The sequence below is a fragment of the Felis catus genome, chromosome C1, assembly GCF_018350175.1.
Source record: "Felis catus isolate Fca126 chromosome C1, F.catus_Fca126_mat1.0, whole genome shotgun sequence".
Taxonomy (NCBI): domain Eukaryota; kingdom Metazoa; phylum Chordata; class Mammalia; order Carnivora; family Felidae; genus Felis; species Felis catus.
The window spans coordinates 114,106,895-114,133,595 of record NC_058375.1 but is presented as its reverse complement, the minus strand read 5'-3'; the positions used below and the strand labels follow the sequence as shown (position 1 = coordinate 114,133,595).

The following is a 26,701-nucleotide window of genomic DNA, read 5'->3' as shown; positions in this document are numbered from 1 at the left end:
AATTTAAACTGGGCCAGGGAAAAAGCCAATAAAGAGGAGTTAACTCAATGCCATAGAGGTAACATCAAAGATTTAAAAAGAGAAGCAAACCCCAGACAAACAAGAGGACTGAGATCAAAGGAAGAGAGAGTGGCAGATTCTGGACCTCATACATTTAACATCAAAGCAGGTTTTCTTCTGGGACTCATCCAGTTGAAGCCCACCTGTGACACCAGCAAGCCCATCAGGTTACCAGATGGACTATGTTGCCCAAGACACTGAGACTGTGAGTGGAACTTTACAATCGAACCCCCGGTTTTGTTGCCCAATAAGATCAATGAAAGGCACACTATGCAATTTGGCAGGAACAAACAAACAAGAAAAGTAAGCAAAGAAAGGGGCTAGATTGACCAAAGCAAAAGAACAATCATAAGGCAAAATCAGTTTTTAAAGTAAATCGCTAGTGTTCTTTTTTTGAAGCAATTCAACAAATATTTGTTGATTAGGTTTGAATCCTACCTCTTGCATTAAATATTCAAAAATGAGTGAGATATTGTCTGTGTCCTTGAGAAATGTTTTTAGAGAGATGATTCCAAAACATTCAGCTAATATTTATTCAGCATCTATTATATATCAGGCATCATTTCAAGTGCTTGGAATATTGGAAGATGTCAGAGAAAAAACAAAGACACTACCCTCATAATGCGTGCATTTTAGCAGGAGAATTAAACCATAAGCAGTAAATATAACAAGTAAATTACATAGTGAGTAGGATGACACATGCAAAAATATATCTAGGTAATAGATTGGAAGGTCAAAGACAGACAGAAACAGGTTACAGTTTTGAATATGTTGTTCAGGGTGGGCATCACTGAGATGATGTTAATTGAACAAATAGTTTTTTAAAATGTCATTTTGTCAAAGGCTATTTGGAAAGAACTGGTTCAGGGTATCTGGTCCCCTTAACACTGTAACAATTATATAGCGTTATAAGCCCATGAACTAACAGAAGCTGGTTTCCAGCTCTGCGATCCATATACTGAAGACCTTTGGGCAACATCATACAGATGATGCTCTCTGAAATATCTCTGTTCAGTATCATCAATATCTGCCCCAAGGTGGAATATGCCAGAGTCTGAATGGACAGAAAGGATCATATCATAAGAATCCTGCACAATGAAATTAGTGAATGAAGAGGTTCATAGCGTACAGCAAGGTTTGGCTTGAAAGCAAAGATTAATTTAAGGAGACTCATTAAAGTTTAAAGGAAATATATGGGCAATTGTAAACATAATAATGATATGTGGGGCAATAAAAATAATAGTTTGTACAACACATATATTTAAGGAACTGAAAAAAATTAGAATAGAAATTCAGGAAATCAAAAAAAGAAATAAATCAAAAACAATACTTTTTAGAATGATGACTGAATTTAAAAATGTAGAACATGACCCTGAGAAGATATCCTCCCTACCTGTAGAACAAGTGATAACAGATTTTTAATTACTATTCTTATAATACTATATAATTACTAGTCTTCCTAATTTGAAAACAAATGAAAATAGTCAGTGACCATAAAATTCTAGCAAGACATATCTCTCTTTTTCTTTTTTCCACTCAATATAAATGGAAAACTAGAACTGACCAATAAGCCTTTTTAAAGGAGAACACAATGTATTTAGTTCCAGTGTTCTGAAAATCTAAAAACCAGAAGGAGGCTTCTATAGGATGTTGGGGGAAAGTTAGTCTGTTTATTAATTCAAAACAAAAGTCACTCTCTTGAATTGCTATTGAATAAAATATCAATATAGACTATCACAACCTTTAGACTGAAAAATATTAAAGGAGTTAGTGTCCATATAGATTTCATTCAGAAATTGTTGAATCTAATGCCACAAAATGACAGTTTGGAAGAACTTCTTAACTGAGAAGTTTCTTCAGTATGAACGACACTGATAACAGTAAGAATTTATTCCAGGATCTGTTCTTAACCCTTCAGGTATAGGAAAGCCTTTAATTCTCACAACACCCAGTCACATTAAGTTGTTTATGTGACAGAAGTATCATCATTACCCTCATTTTGTATATGAGGATCACGAATCAAATAGAAGTTATGTATTTTTCCCAAGGTCCCACAGAAAGTACGAAACAGATATGGCCTTGAATCCAGCCAGAGAAGTTCCTGAAGCAGTGCCTTTAAACACTTGGCTGTGAAAAGGGAGATGAACACTGATATAATTTATAAATTTATGCAATTTCCTGACAAATTGCTACATAACATAATACCTTAAAAAGGAATTTCAAACTGGAAAAAGTAGGAAGACTGATTAATAATAATCATTATTATAGTTTAAGTAAACAAAATTAGAGCAAGTTGGGGCTGAAGAGAAAACACAAAACAAAACAATCTGTGCTTCATAGAAAGTAATCCAGGGGCACCTGCATTGCTCAGTTGGCTAAGTTTCCGATTCTTGGTTGCAGCTCCAGTCATGATCTCAAGGTTTTGGGGGTTCTTCCATCAACTGATGAATGGATAAAGAAATTGTGGTTTATATACACAATGGAATACTACTTGGCAATGAGAAAGAATGGAATATGGCCCTTTGTAGCAACGTGGATGGAAGTGGAGAGTGTTATGCTAAGTGAAATAAGCCATACAGAGAAAGACAGATACCATATGTTTTCACTCTTATGTGGATTCTGAGAAACTTAACAGAAACCCATGGGGGAGGGGAAGGGAAAAAAAAGAGGTTAAAGTAGGAGAGAGCCAAACCATAAGAGACTTTTAAAAACTGAGAATAAACTGAGGGTTGATTGGGGGTAGGAGGGCGGGGAGGGTGGGTGATGGACATTGAGGAGGGCACCTGTTGGGATAAGCACTGGGTGTTGTATGGAAACCAATTGGACAATAAATTTCACATTAAAAAAAACGGTTTTGTGGGTTCAAGCCCCCCATTGGGCTCTGCTCTGGTGATGTGGAGCTTGCTTGGGATTCTCTCTCTCCTTCTCTCTGTCCCTCCCCCACTTGCACTGTCTGCCTCTCTAGAAACAAATAAACTTAGAAAAGTTAAAAATTAATAAAAAGAAACTGATTCAAAGCCATTGTTTGAGAAGCTAGGTGATCTTAATGACTGTCTTCCAAGTCAGCTTCATAAAACAGTAACCACTGCAGAGTCTATATAGAAAAAACGTGTAAGAGACAATAAAAAAATAAGAAACAAAATAGAATAAAGCAAGGTAGATAATATTTATAATTACATCAATAAATTTAAAAATTATCTACAATTCCACAGGGGTAAGTAGTCTCATACTGCTTTAATAAACAAACACCATACATATGTGGTTTACAAGAAACACACTTATTGTAGAAATAAACAAAAGTGTTTTTTTGTTTTTTTTTAATAAAAATTTGGAATCAGGGACAAAGATACACCACATAAATTTATAGAAAAAGCAGGGTTGGAAAAAATAATACCACTGAAAGTAAAAATTAACATCAGAAGATAAAGGCCATCATAAAATAATAATCATTGTGGTCCTTATTTAAAAACACCTATACTGGGGTGCCTGAGTGGCTCATTCTGTTGAGTGTCCAAGTGTTGATTTCATCTCAGGTCATGACCCTGTGGTTTGTAGGTTCAAACCTCATGTCAAGCTCTGCACTGACAGGGTGAAGGCTATTTGGGATTCTCTGTCTTTCTCTCTCTCTACCCTTCCCCCGTTTATTCTCTCTCTCTCTCTCTCTCTCTCTCTCTCTCTCTCTCTCTCTCTAATAAATAAATAAGCAAACATTAAAAAATACCCACTTATGCTAGGCAGATGTATGTATCAAGTAAAATATCACATACAAAATTAAAAAAAAAAAACTATCTGTTCCTACTATTTAGATATTTGTTAACACTACCCTTACATGAGCTGCCCGCGTGGCAGTTCCAGGATAGATGCCCAAGAGCCAGACTAAAGGAAGTGATCATTAGTTTTCCAGTTCTGCTGCCAGATGAATGAACTAATGGGCAGCATTAAAGGAGAAAAGTCAGTGTTGTGAACTTGGGTGACAGTCAATCAGATGCCAGCTGAAGTAAGCAGAATAGTTTGAGAATGATCAATATTCATTTTTTGCAAATAATAGTCCAATAATTTGGCCATCTCAGGTCATGAAGAAGAGTGAACTTAGTGTGAATGGCTTGATGGACAGAAACATTGTCCAGAATAATATTTTAATTTTTATTCTCACAGTTTTGGTAAACCAGATAAAAATATGAATGTAAATGATCTGAGGAACAGAATTATTAATGCAGAATTAATAAACACATACCGAGTACAGCCTACAAGGGTTTATGAAGTATTTATATAAAATCAATACTATATGTGTAGGAAAGAATCAATATATGAAGCAAATTTTTCCATTCTAACTTACAACAAACAATAATTCAATAGTATAATTATAATCCCAAATTTTCAGCTACCTGAAAAATTTGAAAATATAAGAGGTCAAAAAATGTACACTGACACTCAAATGTGCAGAAACATCATTTTGTTTCTTCTCCCCAACTGAATTTGACATGCTTATCAGCCCCTGCTTCCCTTGACGGCAGAAAAATCCAACCCGGATGATAAATGATAACTAGTTAATGCCTGCTTAAGACTTAGTGCACTGTGTAAGTATTGGGTTATATTGATGTTTCCTATTTCCTCTTCTTCTTCCCTTTTCCCTGGGCAGATCACTGGCTGGGGTGGGGGAGGGGGGCTGTGTATTTTCCAGCACTAGAGGCAGTAAAGGGTTGCCTTCTAAGGTTGCTGTCCATGGAACTGGCAATGGGCTCATGCTATGAGGTCTGGTCACTTGGCCTCTCCCAGACCTCCAGGTCCAACCACCATCCTCAGTCCATCCATATCCCCCAGCCTGTGAGACCCTCAGCAGCCTACCTCACACTATACTAGAATAACCAGGTCGTGGTGAAGAACCCTCACACCTTTCTGTATTATTTCCCTCAGCCATTGATAGTCTGTCTCCCTTCTGGCAAAGTTTGCTCTGGGTCCCTGCTGAACTAGAGGCATCTGTAATAGACTTTAGCCATCACTGTTTTGGCAGTGGGGGGGTGGGGGGAGACCTCTGTGCTTTCCAAATTCCATCTTGTGATCAATATGACTGTCCCCCAGGCCTCAGCAGGTTTCAGTCTTGAAGAGAATCAAAGAACAGGGCCTACACTGATTTCTAACTATACTCTTGTCTCTTGTCTCTACCAAATTTCTCCAAAAATCCCCCACCCAGGCTATAAACAGCTTTTGCTGTCCTTAGTGTGATTGGAAATTACAATTTTATAGTAGATAGTACACTCTATATTACTTGACTTCTAAAATAAATTTCTCTACCCCAAATCTTTCAAACACTAATTTTTTTTCTATTTAAAAAAAGTGTTTTTTTGCTCTTTCTCTCTTTTTCAAGTATTTCCTGTAATTCTTATTTTCCTAAATCACAACTGAGTGAAGTAGAGCGTTAAAAACATTTTTACAAATTGAGGAAGGTGGCCAACATTTAAAAAAGTATCATTATATGTTTTAAATTATAAAAATGAATACGAACTTATGTCCACACAAAAACCTGCACATGAATGTTTATAGCAGCTTTATTCGTAGTTGCCAAAACTTAGAGGCAACCAAGATGTCCTTTAGTAGGTGAATGGATAAATAAACTATGGTAGATCCAGATGGAATATATTCAGCAGTAAAGAGAAATGAGCTATCAAACCATGAAAAGGCATGGAAGAACTTTAAATCCATATTACGAATTGAAATAACCCAATCTGTGAAGGCTACATACTGTATGATTCCAATAGTATGCCATTCTGGGAAGGGAAACACTTCAGAAGCAGTAAAAAGATCAATGGTTGCCAAGGGTTGTGGTTGGGGGGCACGGGAGAGGGATGAATTGGCAGAGGACAGAGTTTTTTTTAGTGCAGTGAAACTATTCTATATGATACTGTAATGGTGGATACATGGCATTATACATTTGTCCAAACCCAAAGAATGTACAACACCAAGGGTGAACTTGAGTGATCATAATGTGAGGCTCACCAGTTAAGACAAATGTACCATTCTGGTGAAGGATGTTGACAATGAAAGAGGCTATGTATGGGTGAGGACAGAGGGTAGATGGAAACCTCTGTACCTTCCTCTCAGTTCCATTGTGGACCTAAACTGCTCAGCACCCAAAAAAAATGTATTTACAAAAAATAATTAAAAATGACAAATATTCCATTTAGTTCTTACATTATAAATTTGACTTATGGAAACAATGTAGAAAACAGAAATGGATCTTTTTTAATGTAACTGATTCAAATTGAAAATATTTGAATACTGCAACAAATCAAGAAGGAAGATTTTATACAAGTTATCAAAGAAAGAATTGCACAAAATATTTGTGAACTGAACAATTTCATTGGTGTTTTAAGTTTTCCACAGTATTTCCCAAGATTTATGAGCCATTCTTAAATAGAGTCAAAGATAACATTCCCATAGTTTTTCTCAGAGACAAATCTAGGCTTGATCTAAATACTTGACAAAAGATGAAAATTACAGCACAAACTGATTTACTATTTAAAGTATGAGCACGTGTATTTCAGGTCAAATGAAGCACACGTGTGGTTCAATCAAAGATCCTATTAATTTATGATCTATTAATATAATTGAACCTATCAGGAGTTTCAATATAATACCCTGTATTCTTATTTTATGGGGATTTCTTAAAAACCAATGGATAAAACAGCATTCATTTCTCAGTTTGAATAAACAAACAAATGAGCTAATAAATGATTTATGTGTAAAATAGGAGTAGAAAGGTATCTCTTTAATGTGATGTGCTGTCAGAATCAGTATAGTATATACTCAGGAAATACATAAAAATTACTGTTTTGTTTTTGCAAAGTTCTATATCATGAATTTAAGAAGTTTTTACAAAGACAGTGAAACAAGAGAAACATGTATAAAAATTGGCTCGAGGGGTACCTGGTTGGCTCAATCTGTTAAGCTCCCAACTCTTGATCTCAGTCAGCTCAGGTCATTATCTCATGGTTTGTGAGTTTGAGCCCCTTGTCGGGCTCTGTGCTGACAGCTCAGAGCCTGGAGCCCGCTTCGGATTCTGTGTCTCCCTCTCTCTCTGCCTCTCCCTCGCTCATGCTGTGTCTCTTCCTCTCTCAAAAATAAATAAACATTAAAAAATGTATTAAAAAAACAACTTGTATTTTACTGGAAGAAAGTGGTAAAAACTAATAATAATGCAAAAACTAATATCTCATGTTCTTCCCAGAGACAGCCATAATTAACAGTTCAGTGCATTTCCTCCAAGTTTATACTGTAAGAACAATTTTTGTTGTTGACATCATACATTATACCCAATTATAACTTGCATTTTTCAATCAATATATGTTCATTTGCCATTTTATCACGTGTTCAGTAAACACCAATATCGACAACTAAGTAACCTTCTATCATACTAATTCTTTATCATTTCCTTTAAAGAAACTGTATGGCATATTTACATTATTTCCTATCTTTCATTTTTATAGAAAATAATTTGGATATAATCATGTACATAGGCTCTTTTGCTACGATGCAGACTTTTAAACTAGGTCTCCCTCCGGGTAAATTGAGGTATATTATGTTTGTCCCTTGGCTTTCATTTGGCCATACTATCTCAGATGTTTGGACCAGAGATAAATATAACGTTGTTGATTTTCTTTTATTTTTTTCACCTTCTATAAATTATTGTTTTATTTGGTATTAAAAAGGTTCAGAAAGGAAGTGAAATAGTTTTGTAAAATAAGCCCTGAAAAAGCAAGCAATTATAGTTATTTTTATGTGGGCTAATCAGTATCCTTTTAAATGTGCAATCAAGTGGCATCTATAATTATTTGAGCCACTTGGCTCACACATACAATTGAAACTACTAAAATTCACTCTCTTTTCTTTCCTACTCCTTCAGGGCTTATAACTAAGAGTTGATTTTTTTTCTCTCTCTCTCTTCATAAAGCTTAGTTTTGGAGGAATTCCAGTACCAGGAAAACCTGGAACCTTTTTAAAGAAAAACTTCCATGGATGTATTGAAAACCTTTACTACAACGGAGTAAACATAATTGACCTGGCTAAAAGACGAAAGCATCAGATCTACACGGTGGTAAGTTAACATCTTTCTCAGTGTGGTGATTTCTAACATGTTGGAGTAAGTCTTTCTTCCATCCTGAACCTCTTTATAATGTGTTTATTATATTACACACTTTGAGGTCCTATCAGCCTCCCAAGTGAAACTGGGGAGCAACAGAAAATGCAGGAATCAAGTCAGTGTGAATAACGTTATGAGAAGTAACAAAGCATGAGAGGCACCTGAAGAATTCTATTTTCCTGTCCAGCTGTGGGTAGTGTTTGCAGCTTCCTCTGTGTTAACATAAATGTCTTTATTATCTCTGTGAAATGCAACAGTAGAACCACAGATTCTGTTAAACTCTATAGCTTGAGAGTTATGTATTTCTCTACTTATCATTTGTATTAAAATTTTGAATGAGGGCTTAAACCTTTGTTTTTGAGATTTCCTCTGATGAATTTATCATGCTAGCAAGTTATATAATTTTCTAATTAATTAACTAATATTTATCTTCCCCAATAGACTACGAGTTTCATGAGTGTCAGACCTGTCTCTTTCTTGTTCACCACTGCATTCCCAATACTAGCAGACTGCCTTGTATATATAGTAGGTGCTCAATAATGGTGTTGATATTTACAACTATATTTGTGGATTGGTTTATTTCTCTCTTTTTATTTCATATATTTTGTATCCCTGTTGTTTAGTACATGCACAGTTAGGATTGCTATGTCTCCCTGGTGGATTGGCCATTTTGTCATTACATAATGTTCTTCTCTGTCTGTGATTGTTTTATTTGCTCTGAAGTCTACTTTATCTGATATTAATATAAACACTCTTCGCTGTTTTTGATTAACATTTATACGAGATGTCATTTTTTTTCATTTGCATACATTTAACCAGCCTATATCACATATTTGAAGTGATTTTCTTGTAGACAGTAAATAGTACAGTTATTTTTAAATCCACTTCATCAATCTCTTTTAATCGGTGTATTTAAACCACTTACATGTAATGGTAATTATTGGTGTGTTGGTGCTCAAATGCCTGTTTACTTTTTGTTTTCTGTTTGTTACCTCCATTTTTTATCTTTCTTTTTATCTCCACCTTCCTGTGTTTTTCTTGAATGACTTTTAGAATTTTGTTTTGATTTATGTAGTGTTTGAATGCATCTCTGTGTATACTTTTTGCTGGTAGTTTCTTTAGGTATTATAAATATGCATCTTATGACAGTTTACTGATATTTCACCAATTTAAGTGGAGTTTGTAAATCTTACCTACCTTTATATTATTTTACCTTTTCCTGTTTATTATATAATTCTCTTAATTATTATTTCCTATCTATATAATTGGAATCATAATAAGTGTTATTTTGCTTCAACTGCCAAACATAATTTAGAAATCTCAAAAGAAGAAGAAAAATCTGTTTTACTATTTTTGCTTACTGTTGTTCTTTATTCCTTCCTGAATTTTCCAGATTTCTTCTTTTATCATCTCATTTCTGTTTAAAAAAATCATTTTTTGCCATTTTTCGAGGTGTATGCTCATGACAAATTCTTAATTTTCCCTCAATCTATAATGTGTTGGTAGCTATTCCATCCTTGAAAGATATGTTCTTTGTGTGTAAGACTTTGGGTTGAATGCTGTTTGCTTTCAGGCCTTGAGAATGGAGCCACTTCCTTCTGGCTTCAATGGTTTCTGATGAAAAATCTACCATTATTAAAAAATTTTGCCCCATGGATAAGCTGTCATTTCTCTTTCAGTGCTTTCAAGATTTTTCCTTTGTCTTTAGTTTTTGCGAGTTTGACCATTATGTATTGTGTGATTTCCTTAGGTTTACCCTGTTTGGATTTCATTCTGTCTCCTGAATTGGTGGCCTCTTGTCTGTCACTAAATTTGGGAAATGTTCTGCCGTTTATTTGAGTATTTTCTAGTCCTCTATTTCTCTTCTCCTTTCTGAATGTCACAAATATGAATGCTGGATCTTTTACTATAATTCCACAGGTCCCTAATCCTCTGTTCATATTTTTTTTTCTTAGCTCTTTTGCCTTGTGTTCAAACTGGGTAATTTCCATTGTCATATCTTCAAGTTCACTAATTCTTTCCTCATTCTATTACTTCATTCTGTTTCCTTCATTCTGGTACTGCACATATTTGTTAATTATTTGTATGTCTGTTACTATATTTTTCAGTTCTAAATTTTTTATTTGTCTTTATTTTCTGTTTCCTTGCTAAGACTTTCTGTGTTTTACTGGATATTTATATTTTCTTACTTGTCTCAAATATCTAATTGTTCCTTGGAGGAGTTTTATTATAATGTCTGCTTAAAAATACCTGTCATGTAATTCTAACATTATTCTTTCTCATCTCAGTGCTGGCATCTGTTGATTGTCTTTTTCATTCAATTTGATGTCTTCCTATTTCTTGGTGTGACAAGAGTTTTTTGTTTTTTGTTTTTTTTTTTTTTAACCTGGACATTTTAGAGATTATACTATGATGAACTGTATTTAAACCTGCTCTATTAGCTGTCTTCCTCTGACAATATTGCAGTAGTAGAGAGGGAGATATTACCTCCACTCTGCTAGGGGAGGGTAGAGTCCAGATTTTCCGCTCAGCACCCATTGACTCTTAAGGGTAAGGTGGAGAGGGATGAAAGTTCCAGCTCTCCACTAACACTTAAGTGATAGCTCTCCCTGGCTGGGGTATGTATGAAAGCCTCATTACTATTCTTCATGGCACATCCATTAACATTACAATGTGTGTGTGTGTGTGTGTGTGCCCTTCTTATTACTAGACTGTGATAAATGTCATGACTCTGCACTAAGACGTCTTCTACACCATCCCTACAGCGGATGGGTACAGTTCCTCTAACTGCTGAGTGGGGGTAGACAGTCCAAGTTCTACCCCACATGTGGTTTCAGTTGATACTACAGGTAGAGACTTGCTACTCTCTGACAAGGCTTAAAGTCCCAGCTTCCTAATCAGTCTTCTTTGACACAGCCTTGGCCAGGAATTTTGACATCTTGTTGCAGCATGAATGAATGGAAATAGGGCCACAGTTTTTCTGTGGTGTTTGGCTGGCATAGAGCAGTTATTGTCTGAAGATATTCTGTCTTACTATGCCATTCCTTTCCTGGTTCTTTGATTATAGAGAGCAAACTTCTAATTGGGATTCACTTTTGATCTGCACCAGTTTGTCTCTCCAGGTTGCTGACTGCTTCAGCAACAAGTCTTAGATGTAAATAGGCAAAAAACAAAAATCTGGGGGAACTTTCACTGTTTTTTCTGTGGGTCTCAAGATCCTTATGCATGCTTTCTTCTCTCAACCATTCAGTCTTCTTAGGTTTGTTTCATACATAATGTCTGGCAGTTTTTATTTGTACTTAGTAGGAGAAATAGAGAAAATTATACTACTCCATTTTTCCAGAAGTGGAAGTCCTTTAAACTGATACTCCTAAAACCCATGACAAGAGTAGGCCACTGTATCATAGACAGGCCAAACCTGATTCTCTTTGTGATCTGGCTAGTGGACTATTTGGAAAACCCATAGGTCTTAAATGACCTTGATGTTTATTTTCCCCTTGATAAGTATACCTTATAATGAATATTATATTTCATTTGGGTTTTTGGATTTTGTACAGGTAGTACATTTTGGTTTTTTGTTTGTTTGTTTTTGTTTTATTTATTTTTGAGAGACCATGAGTGGGGGGTGGGGATGAGAGAGAGGGGAACAGGGGATCTGAAGCAGGCTCTGCACTGACAGCAGTGAGCCTGATGCAGGGCTCAAACTCACAAACTGTGAGATCATGACCTGAGCCAAAGTCAGGTGCTCAACCTACTGAGCCACCCAGGTGCCCCAGTAACACATTTCCTAAAGTGGCCATTGGATTTGAGGGTATGAGATAGATTTGCTTGAAGGGAATCATAGTGGGTTAGATGTCGCCAATATTTTATTATTTTTTAATGTTTACTTATTTTTGAGAGAGAGAGACAGACAGAGTGCCAGCAGGGGAGGGGCAGGGAGAGTGGGAGACACAGAATCCAAGGCAGGCAATGGGCTCTGAGCTGTCAGCACAGAGCCTGATGTGGGGCTTGAAGCCATGAGCCATGAGATCATGTCCTGAGCCGAAGTAAGACACTTAAGTGACTGAGCCCCAAGGTTGCCAGTATTTTAAAAGGCTTGGGCCAAATTTCGGACTCCTGTTGTTTTGAAGAATAAGGCTGGTGCTAAGAAGGGGTTAATCCTCCTACTCTCATTCTAAGAGATCCATTGACATTGCCTATCCATCCTTGGCTCATGCTCAGGAATCTTGACAATTATCCTACCCACATGTACTTCAGTATATCCATCTCCCAATTGACCTAAGTACTAGATTGCTGGTGATATTTTTCTTGAGTCTAGTTCGGGACTTGAGCCATGTGAACACATTCATTCATGCCCACCCCATCCCCACTAATTATTTCATAATATACCACTTCCTTTAAGTTCAATCTGCCTATTGGTAGTAAGATCACATGCTACTGGCAATTTAGTTTAGAGTAATGTCATCAACGTCAACACGTCTAAAAGGCAGGACACTACCTTCTGCTGTTCTAAGAGTTGGCAGATCATGGTGAAACACAGGCGTTTATAATAGCATGTTCAGTCCCATTGTTCATAAACAGGTTCAAAAGTATGTGACACTGGGTGTTATAGGTCAGTGATGAATCACTAAATTCTATTCCTGAAACCAGTGTTATGTTATATGTTAACTAACTAGAATTGAAATAAAAATTGGAAAAAAAAAAGTATGCGAGCCTGAGACTTACATATAAATAACTAAAATCCTTATGGCAGTATCCAGAAAGGAAATATGCATACATATTACATGTTAGAAACATCTTTAATGATGATATATATTTAACATTTACTGGTTACACAAAGCAAGAAAAGGAGAAATAAAGAACACAGAGGAAAAAAATGAATTGCTGAATATTGGAAGCTTTCATCATCTCCTTTTCTGGGTGAATGATTTACCAAAAACCTTAATAAATGTTGTGTTGATTTTAAACTACTTTAGCACTTACCAAGTTGCCTGAAACTTTGGTAGCATCCTTCATTCCTGAGAGTTTAATTGGCGGTATTGTTAATACAAAGCACGAGGAAGCCATTTAGCACTAATGTACTTGGGGAAAAAAAAATCCCAAGAAAACTGTTTTACTTTGCAGGTAGACAACCTTTAGTTTTAACCTTCAAAATTTAAAGGGGAAATAAAACGTTATTTTTATCCAAAATTGCTTCCATCACCTTGCTTAAGTGACAATTCACTTCATATCACTACACACACACACACACACGCACACACACACACACGCACGCACATGCACCTTTATATACTTAGTCTTTTTTCCTTTAGGAATGCTGTGACGGAAGGAATGGTTTGCACTGTTAATTACAAGCCCAAACTCCTTTATTCCCCTACTCATGCTTAAAGTTTTCCCCCAAAGACACAGTATCAGCTACAGAACCAGCTTGGCTCTAGGTTACTAAGTCACTGCTGTGCTAAGTAAGGGCTTTTGAAAGGGGTGGCACTTCTGTCCTTTGCCGTTTGTTCACAGACTCTCTCACAGCTAGTAAGTCTTAGAAAGTTCAGAGTTTAGCAGGAGAGTCATGGAATCAACGCATTAGGTAGCAAGGGTATGATATTACCCATAAATTATAAAATGTGATTCAAGGCTCAAGGAAGCATCTGTGTTGGCCTCATGCAGCACAGACCTCTTTAGCAAGTGGCATTCGGTGAGTATCACCATTGCAATTTGTCATTCCTTTCTGTGGGACCTGCCCACTCCCTGGAGATTTAACAGCTGTTCCATGGGGATAATTCAATTTAGTCTTTATGGCTCGATTTGACTACAAGACGATTCTCCACATCCCGAAATGCAGTAAAACTAACAGCTTAAAGTAGACATAAAAAATACCTCACTATTCTTCCTCAAATCTTTCATACTATGCTAATACAGCACCATATAATAAACAATCAGAAAGTAAATGGTCCATTGAAGTGTGTGTACAGTACCTGTAATGTGGATGATTATATACATAATATAAGAAATATATTGCCCTGCTAGTTTCCTGAAAATGATTAATTTCATACCCTCCACTTCATAAGAAATGATGCTTTTTTTGAGCTCTGCTTTCCAAGTGTTAATCCCCTCTTCTAGAGGCAAGGAGAGTAATGTGATTGTTTGGATGTTGGCTGAGGTCTAACCCACTTCACTATAGGTCTTAAAATGATTTTTTTTTTCATTTAAAGGAAGAGCATAGCAGAAATGGTCTTATTACTTGGTCTTTGGTAGAAGAGGGGGGAAAAACATTGGCTTAGAGCAGGACTATAGACATAGAATTGACTTTGGGGCTAATTGACCATGTCAGTTCACTTCTGTGCCTTTGTCTACAAATAATTAAAATTAAGGAATTGAATGGATGATAGCAATAGCGAGCACATACAATGATCTCCCAACCTCATGGCTGCAATTGTTGAACAGTCACAAAACGTCTTCCACTCAGCTATCTGCTACGGAAGCCGCACAGTCTTCTGAACCCAGCACCTGCAGTAACATAATGGTTGATAGACTAGTTACATTCCTAAACACGTAGTTTTGTATTCTGTCATCTCACCAAATAACAAAAGTAGATTGGTGACAGCTTAGGTTCTATGTCCTGAATCTGACATTTAGTTTATTTCCAAACCGTATGAACCGTGAAGTGGGTTTTGAGTAAATATATTCCAATCTTATTCATGTCATTCATTTGAGAAAATTGAATGGCCATCTCTAGTCCACATTTGATCAAGTGATGGACTTCTTTGAAATGAGGCATGTAAAAAAGATGTTACCCCGTAGACTTGAGTATAACAGGCATACGGATATATAATAATAGCAGGCTTTTATGAAATTTATCGTCTGTTTGTATCTATTGCCACGAAACTCACTGGAGTATGGTTGTTTATTTCTTGCAACTCTGAATCCAAGAAAATACACTCAGAGATAAGTATAAGTGTGCACATGAGATCACACACACACGCACTCACCTTTGTATATGCACGCACAGGCGTATACATGTGCCTTGACAGTAACCTTTGTCCTACCTTCCTGTGACCCAGAAGTTTATGAAAATTGCTCAGAGAAAAGTCCCTAGTGTCTGGTGAAGCCTATAATCTCTTCAGTTTGTCCCCGGGATCATGTTTCATCTCTGTGAGCATGCTCTGTGATAAATGATACTTTCCCTTGATGGAAAGAATCACTTGAAAAAGCAACTAACATATCATGTCTTCTCTCTGCACTTTCCTGCTATCTTCCACTGTCATTTGACCAGTCTGACATTCACATTACTTGCTTCTGTGTCGTGTGCACCTCATACCCTGGAAAAAATATTGCTAGATTATTAGCTTCCAGAGAAGTTGCTTCCTCTCTTTTCATGGGCACATTAAAATTAGTTTCAAGGTCATATGAGGAATGATATGACTTAAAAGTTAAGAAAAAGAAACTAACAGTGGAATGGTTTTTCTCCCTGAAATTGTTCTACCTTAAATCAACGTTATGACCTGTTTTTTTTTAAGATGACTGATTTTCATGAGCTCATCTGGTAAAATCATTACGTGAAGTTATTAAAATTTCTTTAGAATGTTAAAAATATACATTTCTATATATTTTTAGGGATATTTGGAATATACAAAATAAAACAATAAGCCAGAGAGGGAAACACTATTCTCATCTATATGTATTTTGTTTTTGTATTTTAAATGTATATTTTATAAAGCATAGGTGTTATTTTATTGACAATTTCATATCTTGCTTCTTATGGTTAATGTTTTTCTTAAAATATATTCTATATCTTTAAAATTTTTATTAAAAATTTCTCTGTATAAGCATCATTTAAACGTTAACTCACCAGAGTGTCTTTGGAGAAAACAAACATAATGAAAAAATAATTTTCTGAACATTAAAAAAATTTTTTTTGATCTTTATTTTTGAGAGAGAGAGAGAGAGAGACAGAGTGTGAGTGGGGGAGGAGCACAGAGCGAGGGAGACACAGAATCCAAAGCAGGCTCCAGGTTCTGAGCTGTCAGCACTGAGCCAGATGCGGGGCTCAAACCCACAAACCGTGAGATCATGACCTGAGCTGAAGTCGGATGCCCAACGGACTGAGCCACCCAGGCACCCCATGAACACTTAGAATAGATAACCAGGAGTGAAGATTATTGGGTGAACGATTATGGATTTTTGACTCAATTGTTTAAAGTTTGTTCCAGTTTAGCCTCCACCTGCCCCCCCCACCCTGTTTTATCCTTGTGGGTTCCACCTCATGCCTTCCATTCATTTGAATATTCACTTGTATTTTAACACTTATTCATTTTTGAGAGACAGAGAGAAACAGAGCATGAGCGGGTAAGGGACAGAGAGAGGGAGACACAGAATCTGAAGCAGGCTCCGGGCTCTTGAGTTGTCAGCACAGAGCCTGACATGGGGCTCGAACTCATGAACTGTGAGATCATGACATGAGCTGAAGTCGGATGCTCAAGGGACTGAGCTACCCAGGTGCCCCTCATTTGAATATTCAAATGAATTTAAAAGAGTGTGGTTAATTTGCAACAACATGGATAGACATAGAGGGTGTAATCCTAAGTGAAACAAGTCTGTCAGAGCAAAACAATTATATGATTTCACTCATATGTAGAATTCAAGAAACAAAAGGAACAAAGAGAAAAAGAGAAAAACAACCAACCAAACAAACAAACAAAAACAAACTTAAATACAGAGAACAAACTGGTGATTGCCAGAGGGAAGATGGGTGGGGGGATGGATGAAATAGGTTAAGGGGATTAAGAGTACACCTAAATTGATGAGCACGGAGAAATGTATAGAATTATAGAATCATTCTATCTTACACCAGTAACTAATGGAACACTGTTATACTTCAATAGAAAAATAAAATTAAAAAGAAGTTGGGTCTAAATGAAACTTGAAATCAACTCAGGCTCTTTTCTTCTATGCAAAACTTCTAGCTAATGAGCTGAGCATGTGTTTTAATGCTCTTTTTTTTTTTCCAACAACACCAGCAATGTTAGTACCTTCACTGGAAGACGTATTGTCTCAGAGAGCTGTCTTATATAGATAATCATGGTGCCACAAATCACAATGCTAATGCCAGAGGAGAGGAAAGGGGGGTGACATATGGACCTGTGGTTGTGTTCACTCCTTCGTCCCTGGGACCTCTGTGAGAGACAGACAGGGACAGACATTGTTATCCACAGTTTATACTGAAAGATGCTTTTTGCCCAGGACCAGGGAAAGTCAATGATATATAGGCAGTGGCTATGTCATTCACAGTCTTCTTCCTCTTCTTCTGGAAAGCACTACACCATCAGCTTTTATTCATTTTTATTATACATCTATTTTTTCCTGGGGCCTTGAATGACTTTCACGTCAAAGTGAAAAAAAAAAAAAATACAAGGCTGGGCAGATTCGTGAATAGCACCACCGCTTACTTGGGAATTGAAGACCAATGAGGTGTTTCAGAAATGGCCCCTGTGTGGTTTGTTAATTGACAAATAAATCTCTCTGGGGTATCTCTTGCCATGTACGGGCATTGAGGCAGAACCCTTGCCTTTGGCCAGAGGAGGAAAGAGCCGCAGAAGCAATGTCTGGGAACAGCCTAACTCTCTTACACCGACATGGCTGTGGTCTTGGCAGGGGCTCCTCACTGGTTCCGTGGCTCTCAGCGTGTCCAGTGCCAGTGTCCCGCTTCCAGGCTCTTCCTTCCGCATTTAAGGAGGTGGCTATGAGTCTTGCACAGGGATTTTTTGCCTCCCTCAACCCTCTGTGACCAGTGGCTCTTGTATTCCGTGATGGAAGCTTCTATGCCTGGGTTTTGAATCTTTCATAATCAGCTGCTCCAATATATAGAAGTTTATTTCCTCCAGTTTCTCCTCAATGCTGGCTCTTTTCTAGCCAGGCCTAGATGCTTCAGTGTTTCTGGAATTCACTGTGTGCATACCCTGCTCTAGACCTGTTCATCCCATGTTGCTCCCATACCAGCTGAGCTCATTTTTACTTTCAGCTCTTCCCTGACCTAGCCCCAAACCAGCCATCCTTTTCCAAACTCACAAGTAGGGTTGACATTCTGAATCAGGATGAGCCTCAAAATATTCAGCTGCTTCTGAGAGATGGAACAGAGTACAGGAGCCCCCAGGCTGTGCCAACCACAGACCCTTGAGTTGCTGCCTTGTGGGGAGGCCCAGAGAGAACTGGTAATCAGACAAGTGTAGATTTCAGGGAGCCACTTAGGAGCTTTAGGGCAGTAGACATATAGCAAATAATTAGGAAGTTTCAGAAGTTTAAAAATGGAACCACCATTAGGGTAGACCAGTGTGAACCTACTGCATTCCTGCCCTGCCTGTGTCAACCCCAGTGGATTGTCTGTGGCTCCCTGGACCATAGGGCTAGGGAGAATCATGGATTCAAGTCCAGCCTGTATAGAAGAAGTTGCTATGATCCATAAGCAGAATCCACCATGGGTTTGGGAAAGGTGTACTGATGAATATGCTGTGATTGCTGGCCTCATCCGGCCACTCCAGATCCCACCTTCTCCTCAGAGTACATTTCACCACTCAGCTCCATTATGCTTTCTTTGTTGTGACCCTCACACTTATACAGCATGACACAAGTCAGCATTTGATTCATCATCATCAGTCATCATTATCAAAATATAGTTTATTGAGTAAACTACTCAATAAACTACTCTACTGTGCTCATAGGAAATGACACTTGCCTTAAGGTGGGAAACCTTAAGCCTCTCTCTGCCCCAGTATGCACATACTGGGCATTGAGTCCCGTTTCAGAACTCAGAATTAGAAGCCGATGCAACTTTGCCTATCTCTTTGTATATACTTTCTGCTCTCCTGGCCAGGAGGCAAGTGATGGCCACCCTTCCTCATCTCCTCTCAGTTGCCTTAATGGTTTGGCATATATTTTTGTTTCTTTTGCCACCTTGAATACTCTAATGATTATCAGTGGTTCTCTCAAGGATTCCATTCAGTTTCATAGCTTCTTGCTTTCTTGCTTTGACTACAGCTCTGCTTTCCCACCTGTAAGGCCAGGTGTGCTTCTGGCCGTCATACCCCCAACCACTGAAAATTATTGGCAGGATTCAAAAATACTTTACAGGAGTTAAGGAGGAGAAGTCACAGGGCTAGTGGGTTTAGGAAAGACTTCAGGAACGTACAAGAACTTGAGGTAGGTTTTGAGGAAAAACATCTCAGATAATTCTGAGGTGATAGGAAGGCATTTCAAGGCAGAGCCACAGAAACTCACAGCGGAATGTAGTATTTCTTGGAAACAATGTTTTATTCTAGTCTAGTTCTTTGCAAGAGTTTCTCCTTTCACTTAAGACCTTAAGTATGTTGTAAGTTTCACAAACTAAACATACCTTTCTGTGTCACTCATAGTGTTGAAATGTATATAAGGAAGGTACTGTGTGTTGAAGAAGTGTATAATCTTTGAAGGCAGTGAGATTAAATCCCAGCATCATCACATAATAACTACAGAATCTGGACCAAGTTACTTTACTTCATCATGATTCGGTGGTGTCATCTACTTCATAGATGCATGGTGACTTCTGGGATATTATAAGCATTGAATCACTAATAGCTAATAATAGTGTTACAATTATTTTTATTGCTCCACTTTGCTCATCATTTCTCATTGTATGCTCCCCATGAAGACTGTAGTCCTATGACTATGCCTGTCCTGTTCGGTAACTGGCCTTCTACACGAACAACTCTAAAGATTTTAGGTCAGTGATTACTAATATTTTAGCAGGCACGTACCCCTTGAAGAATATAATGAAAATTATGGGCATGCTTTATTTTGCATAACATTTCTGGAGCACATACATACCCCTGAAGTCTATCTATGGACGATAAATTAAGAGCTCCAGATTGTATTTTAGATTAGGAAAATAGTAAATAAAATCAAACCTTTTCCATGTGTTTGTAAGTTCCTAATAATCTTATGTAAATTTTCCTCATTGAATCACCACGACCTCGGTAAGAAGGGACCTGACACTGGATCTGCTTCATGTGTGACAGCTGAGATGGCTTCTGAGAAGCTCTTTGCTTCGTGTTACAAGATTTAGAAGATATCTCCATCTGCCAAGATCTAGGTTGTTTGAAAAGGATACACACACACACACACACACACACACACACACACACGTATATATGTATATTATTACTATTAAAAAAATGTTAGCCAGTAGAAGGTGGTTAACTTGCTAAAATGGGCAAAAGAGGACTTAAGGATCCAGAAAGGGCAAGTTGAAAAAGATCAGGTAGTTTCTCTTGGCCCTAGGGAGAATAGACTGTGAAGGAACTAGGGACTGGGAGAGCTCCCCTTGCCTGCCTCCCAGGCTGAGATTCACACCTATTGGAAAGGGAGGTTACCAGGGGACCAGGCAGTCTGCGGATAACAGTGAAACTTGCCAGACAGCGCAGGTCGAAGTTGCCTGTGGGAGCTGCCCCCTACAGGGAAAGTGTGAGCTGAAGGCACAGCTGGAACTCAACTGTGAGAAATCATGGGGCTCTCCAGTGACTTTCCAGTCATGGAAGACAGGAACCCAGAAAAGTCTCCCAAATGCAGTCTCCTTCAGTGGCCCTCTAGTGCCCTCTACCGACAGAGCCTAACGCTCAGGTGAGAAATGTTTACAGGGTCCAATTCCAGTGTCAAAAGCAGGCCAAAGAAGGGTGGCTTTGGAGCTGAAACTCAGAAATGGGTAACTGGCACTCTCTCTAGTCTCTTTTATTTCTTTTAAAATGTACGCTAAAAACCAGAGGCGCTGGACATCTGGAAGAGGGGGTAGGGAAGACAAAGGGAGGCATGTGTATATTCATGGTTCCATGTCGCCTGGGCATAGCCTTGGGCAAGCATAGCATGTCTCACAGGGGTTTAAGTGCAAACTCTTAAATAGATGTGCAGGCTTGTGTGAGTAGGGACGTGTTAATTTATTTAACTGTGTCATTGCTTGCTGCCTCAGTAGAAAATAGTGAAACTACTCTTACTCTCTTTTATGGGTCCATGTAATCTGTTACATTGAAAGGAATTTCTCATACTCAGAAGGTTTGGGGCGTGCTGTGGGTAGACTAGAATGTGAATCACTTGAACAATTTACCCCTCTGGTGAGGATTTGACATGCTGCAATTCTCACAAAACTTCTCACATTTCACCGAAAGGTTTTCTCATGCAACTCACCACCCTCTCTCTTTGAAACAGTTTTATTTCTTTGCCATTTGTTTCCACATTTTTCTCTAATGTCCTAGTTCAGCTCCCCATTCTATTCCTACATCAGCCCAAGTGGTTATCCATTCTCCCCCATGGTGGTCAATTATTACTTCAGTTTCCTCCCTGACAACAAGGTCCCCAAAGTACCTTGCTTCTGCCAAGGAAACAGCCCTTTGAAGGACATTCATATTTGTCCTCATTGCACCCACAGAGTCCAGTAGCTAAATAACATGTTATCTTTTAAAAATAATAAGGATAATTTAAAAGTGAAAAATAGATCAACTAGGCCTTTAAGAAAGGTGCCCGGAGATGAAGAGCAAGGCCAAATGGACACGTTCAGCCTCCGCAAGCCACAGTTGGTGTGTCTGATAGAAATGTCTTGTGTGACCAGATTTGGGGCTGAGGGAATGCCCTAAAACCCACTGTTTACCTCAGTGATGGATGACCCATGGTGAAAACTTAGAAGCACAGTATGATTTGGGGGAGCACTGCAGGAACACAGTGCTGAGATGCAGTGTTCAATGCTAGCTTCGCAAGGTTAATGGAAGATCAGGCAGCCCCAGAAGAAGCTCTTAGTTTTAGAGGCTCTGGTGGATGTTCGTCATTCTGTTATACACCGGCAAATACAACATTTCACACAGAAACAGTAGCAAGCACCTGTCTCATATTCTTCCAGGAAACTAGAAAGCATGTGAATTTTACCAGACTTTTAACAGTGTGATGACTGGGGAAAACTGTTAAGACAATCCAGACTTTTTTTTTCCATGTTTTTACTTATAAAATTAAGTGTTTGTAACCAGGGTACGGCCATTTATAGCCCAGAGGTCCAATTTTAGTGCTTCATGACCCAGATAACCCTACAACCTTATGCAGTGGGGCCCACGTTTTATAAAAATGTGGGGCAATTAGGGCTGATACTGCCCTGGGAAAGCACAAGAGTCATAGTCCTCCCAGCGCTGGGAGTCCTCCCAGCATAGGAACCAATAAGTATCTTAGAAAATGAATTTTTTTTAAGTTTATTTATTTATTTTGAGAAAGAGAGAGCAAGCGTGGGAGAGGGACAGAGAGAGAGAGGGAGAAAGAGACAATAACAAGCAGGGTCTGTTCTGTCCACACAAAATCCAGTGCGGGGCTCAAACTCCCAAACTGTGAGATCATGACCTGAGCCAAAATCAAGAGTCGGGCACTCAACCGACTGAGCCACACAGGCACGCCTAAACAATGATATTTCATTTTCATTTTTCACAAGAGAATTTGGGGGTATAGGCCAGTGGTAGAGCATTTGGCTGCACAAGAAAATTCATGTTTATAGATTACAGGAAATTTGTAAAATACAGAAAAGTAGAAAGAAAGAAAAAGATCACCGGCATTCCTGTCAAACAAAGGCAACCATAAATACTATGCCAGTGTAGATTTTCCAGTCTTTTTTTTTTTTTTTTTAAGTTTATTTATTGTGAGACAGACAGAGACAAAATGAGGTGGGGGTGGGCAGAGAGAGGAAGAGAGAGAGAATCCCAGGCAGGCTCCGCACTGACAGTACGGGAGTCCACCCATGAGGCCGGAACTCATGAAACTGTGAGATCACAACGTGAGCCAAAACCCAGAGTTGGACGCTTAATCGACTGAGCCACCCAGGCTGCCCTCCAGTCTTCTTTTTTTAGAAAGGAATATTCTTTCATATAATTTCTTTTGTTTTTCTTGTCATCAACATAGTCTGTAATGAAAATAATAACTTACTGAGCATTTAGTATGTGCCAGATACTCTGTCAACTGCTTTTCGCACTTATCTATTTTAATCCTCGAAGTCACTCTATGAAGTAGACAACTATTTGTGAGGAACATGAGTGTTAATGATCTTAAAGTCACTTCTCAAGTTACATAGCTAAGAAGTCTCTCTCCCTGGCTTTTCTGATGCCAAATCCATGTTCATTTGCTGTGATATGTGTTATGTACATTTTCTACCCTGCTCTAATCACTGGGTTTCTAAATTTTAGCTAAAGTAACATCACATGAAAATGGTGATCAACAGAAGTTGAATAACTGAATTACTTTTTTTTTTTTTTGTAAGAGGAGAAAGGACTCATTTGAATTCCCAGTGAGGAAGCTAGCATACTACAGGTAGTACATGCTTAATAAGTATTTGTTTAAATTTGTGCTGGGATGATTATACCAATCCAGACCTTCAGGGTCTGATTAGCAGTGAGAATGTCTCCTTATTTAACATTGGAGGGTAGAAGCACCTTCTGAGGGGAAGCTGTTCCTCTGTATACCTAGTGATCTTCACATATAAGTGAGATATCATTGGCACCACCTACCTTTTAGCCACCTGAGATAGAGAATTAGAAGATGACCTTCCAGGGGTGGCTCCGTTGGTTGAGTGTCCGACTTCAGCTCAGGTCATGATCTTGCAGTCTGTGGGTTCGAGTCCTGCCTCGGGCTTGCTGTTATCAGCGCGGAGCCTGCTTCTGCTTCGGATCTCTTGTTCCTCTGGCCTCTCTCTCTGTCTCTCTGTTTGCTCTCTCTCTCTCTCTTTCAAAAAGGGATGATCTTTGGGCTGTCTACCTCCAGTAATAATCTCTGTCCCTGATGCAGCGGCAGCGGCATGACCTAATTAGATTCACTGTATGAGTCAGGAGATGAGGCTTCTCCATCCAACTGGGTTACTAGGTAGCTGGGTAAACTCTACAGTTGATTTCTTCTTTCTGGTGCTGTGACTGAGAAACATTCTTTAGATCATCTCTAAAATACCTCTCAAGGCAAAGATTTCATTAAGGAGAGTTATTTAGCAGCCCTCTCTCACTGTATGAGTTTACAAGGATTTCCATAACAAAACACCACAGATTGGCTTGGCTTAACAGAAACTGACAGTCTTAAGGTTCTGGAGAGGAGAAGGCTGAGATCAAGGTGTCAGCGGGTTCGGGTTCTCCTGAGGCCTCTCTTCCTGGCTCGCACATGGGCACCTTGTCCTCTCGTGGCCTTTCCTCTGTGTCTCCATGCAAATGGTTTTTCTGTGTGTCCAATTACCCTCTTCTTTTATAGACACCAGTTAGATTGGTTTAGGGTCCACACTGATTGCCTCATTTTAACTTAATCACCTCTTCAAAGGTCTCATCTCCAAATACAGTCCCATTCTGAGATACTGGGGATTAGAGTCTCAACATATGAATTCTGGAGGAACAATTCAGCTCATTACAATTGCTTCAAATGGTATTATCCTAAGACCACTGGCAATGCTTGTATCAGTTATCTATAAGCTCTTCTGCCCTGTCCACAAAACAGTAACGGAGGGATGAGAAGCCTCAGGAAGCAGTGAGGGACCCAGATCATTCCATCCTTCATGCAAGCCATACTTGCTCTGTGGCTTTTATCCTGAGGGTCCCAGTAAGCTCCTGGAGCTTGAGGTATTGTGTCTACGTACAAAGCTGCCAAACAGGAGAAAAAGCAGGAGCCAAAGGAATATCCCTGCTGGCTGAGTCAGCTCTTTTTGAGGCTTCCAGGAAGTCCCAGTTAATGGTTCTGCCCTGTCATGCCTCAAAGGCAGACTAAGTCACCTGGCCACACAGATTTGCAGAGGGAGTGGGGACATGTAGCCACCCACTGGAGCCTGTTGTTGCCTCAAGTTCATTGGAGTTCCACTACAGGAAAGGCAAGGAGAATGGATTTTGAGTAGGGAACTAGGGATCTCTGCCCAAATCTCTTTGAACAATAAAAGTCAGTATAGGAAAGTTCTCATATGAAAAGTGGTGCAGAATCTACTTTGGCGTCAAGGTCTATCATCACCATTATAACGGCACTCTAGATTTAGCTGTCCAATGTGGTAGCCACTAGCCATGTGCGACTGTGGAGCATTCAAAATGTGGTTAGAGCAAATTGAGATGAGCTGGAAAGGTTAAAAAATATATAATCTCAATTTTAATATTGACTTCATGTTTAAATAATATGAATGTATTGAGTTAAATAACCTAATATGCAAATTAAAAATTAAGCTAATCTCTTTCATTTTACTTCTTTCTTTTTAATATAGGTAGCAGAAAATTTTAAACTACGTGTGTGGCTTGCATTATATTTCTGTTAGTGCTGATATTCACCACCTCAAATAGGAGTAATCTAGTGTCAGCTTCTAATTTTTAAAGTTACTTTTCTGGAAAACTTTTAAAATGTCTATTCAGAGACAGCAGCGATACTCAGAATTAGATACGTTTCTTCTTATTTCTAAATCCTTATAGAGGAAAATGAGCAGCTGATTTTTATGATGTATTCATTATCGACGTCGACGTATGAATTTGCCTCATTTTCCAGGCCAGGTAGTGGCACTTCCCTTTCGCACGCCCTTGCTGCTTTTCAGTCTCTACCCAGGATACCCGAAGCCCATACTGTGTTTTCATTTGTTTCTCACCTCCGTGAATTTAGTCTAGAAAAGCACCATGTGCATGCATGTGGAGTAGAAAGTTGCTTTGGTTGTGGGCCAAGTTTGTACAAGAAAGTTCACTCAAAAGGAAAAAATGATGACATGTACACGCACACACACACACACACACACACACACACACACACACACGACGCCTTCTTTTGACTGTCCTGCTGTAATGACTTGTTACGTGTGCCTACTTCAGTAGACATGTAACCTAAAGATTATAGTAGAAGGGACAAACAATTCTGAAATTATTCAGGTGTGGGAATCATTTGAAAAATAGTAGTCATTGGGTTTTACCAGCTGCTTCTATCCCTGCTTAGATTCCATTCTTTCAATAATCCACACTGATGCCTTTGATAGCAGTTACTAATCCACAATATTATTGTCGTGAAAACTTTCCAATAGTACTTGGACAACTATTTAACTAAAACTTCTATTAGAAAAGTATTAATTTTGGGGCACCTGGGTGGCTCAGTCGGTTGAGTGTCCGACTTCGGCTCAGGTCATGATCTCATAGTTCGTGGGTTCAAGCCCCACGTTGGGCTCTGTGCCGACAGCTCAGAGCCTGGAGCCTGCTTCGGATTCTGTGTCTCCCTCTCTCTTTGCCCCTCCCCCACTCAAGCGCTCTCCCTCTCTCTCTCTCTCTCTCTCTCTCTCTCTCTGTCAAAAATAAACATTAAAAAATTTTAAGAAAAAGTATTAATTTTTCATTTCAAATAAATTTGAAATGGAGAAAAAATTAATTATGTAAATAAAAATCACCACACTTCCACAACCCAGTTGGAGTCACTATTTAGCAAAGGGGCCTCCGTTCTATACCTACGTTTTTATCCAGCTATATTTTATCTGATTCATAC

General features: G+C 38.5%; 1 protein-coding gene across 5 annotated transcripts in view; it reads left to right on the top strand.

Annotated features, from left to right (window-relative positions):
• Positions 1-26,701, top strand: part of CNTNAP5 (contactin associated protein family member 5) — an 805,732-nt gene that overhangs the window by 397,011 nt on the left and 382,020 nt on the right. For all 5 annotated transcript variants that reach the window (XM_011285200.4, XM_011285199.4, XM_045033599.1 and 2 more), the window contains one exon: positions 8,009-8,152. In XM_011285200.4, the coding sequence (XP_011283502.3) occupies positions 8,009-8,152 (144 nt within the window). The remainder of the gene's footprint in view (positions 1-8,008; positions 8,153-26,701) is intronic.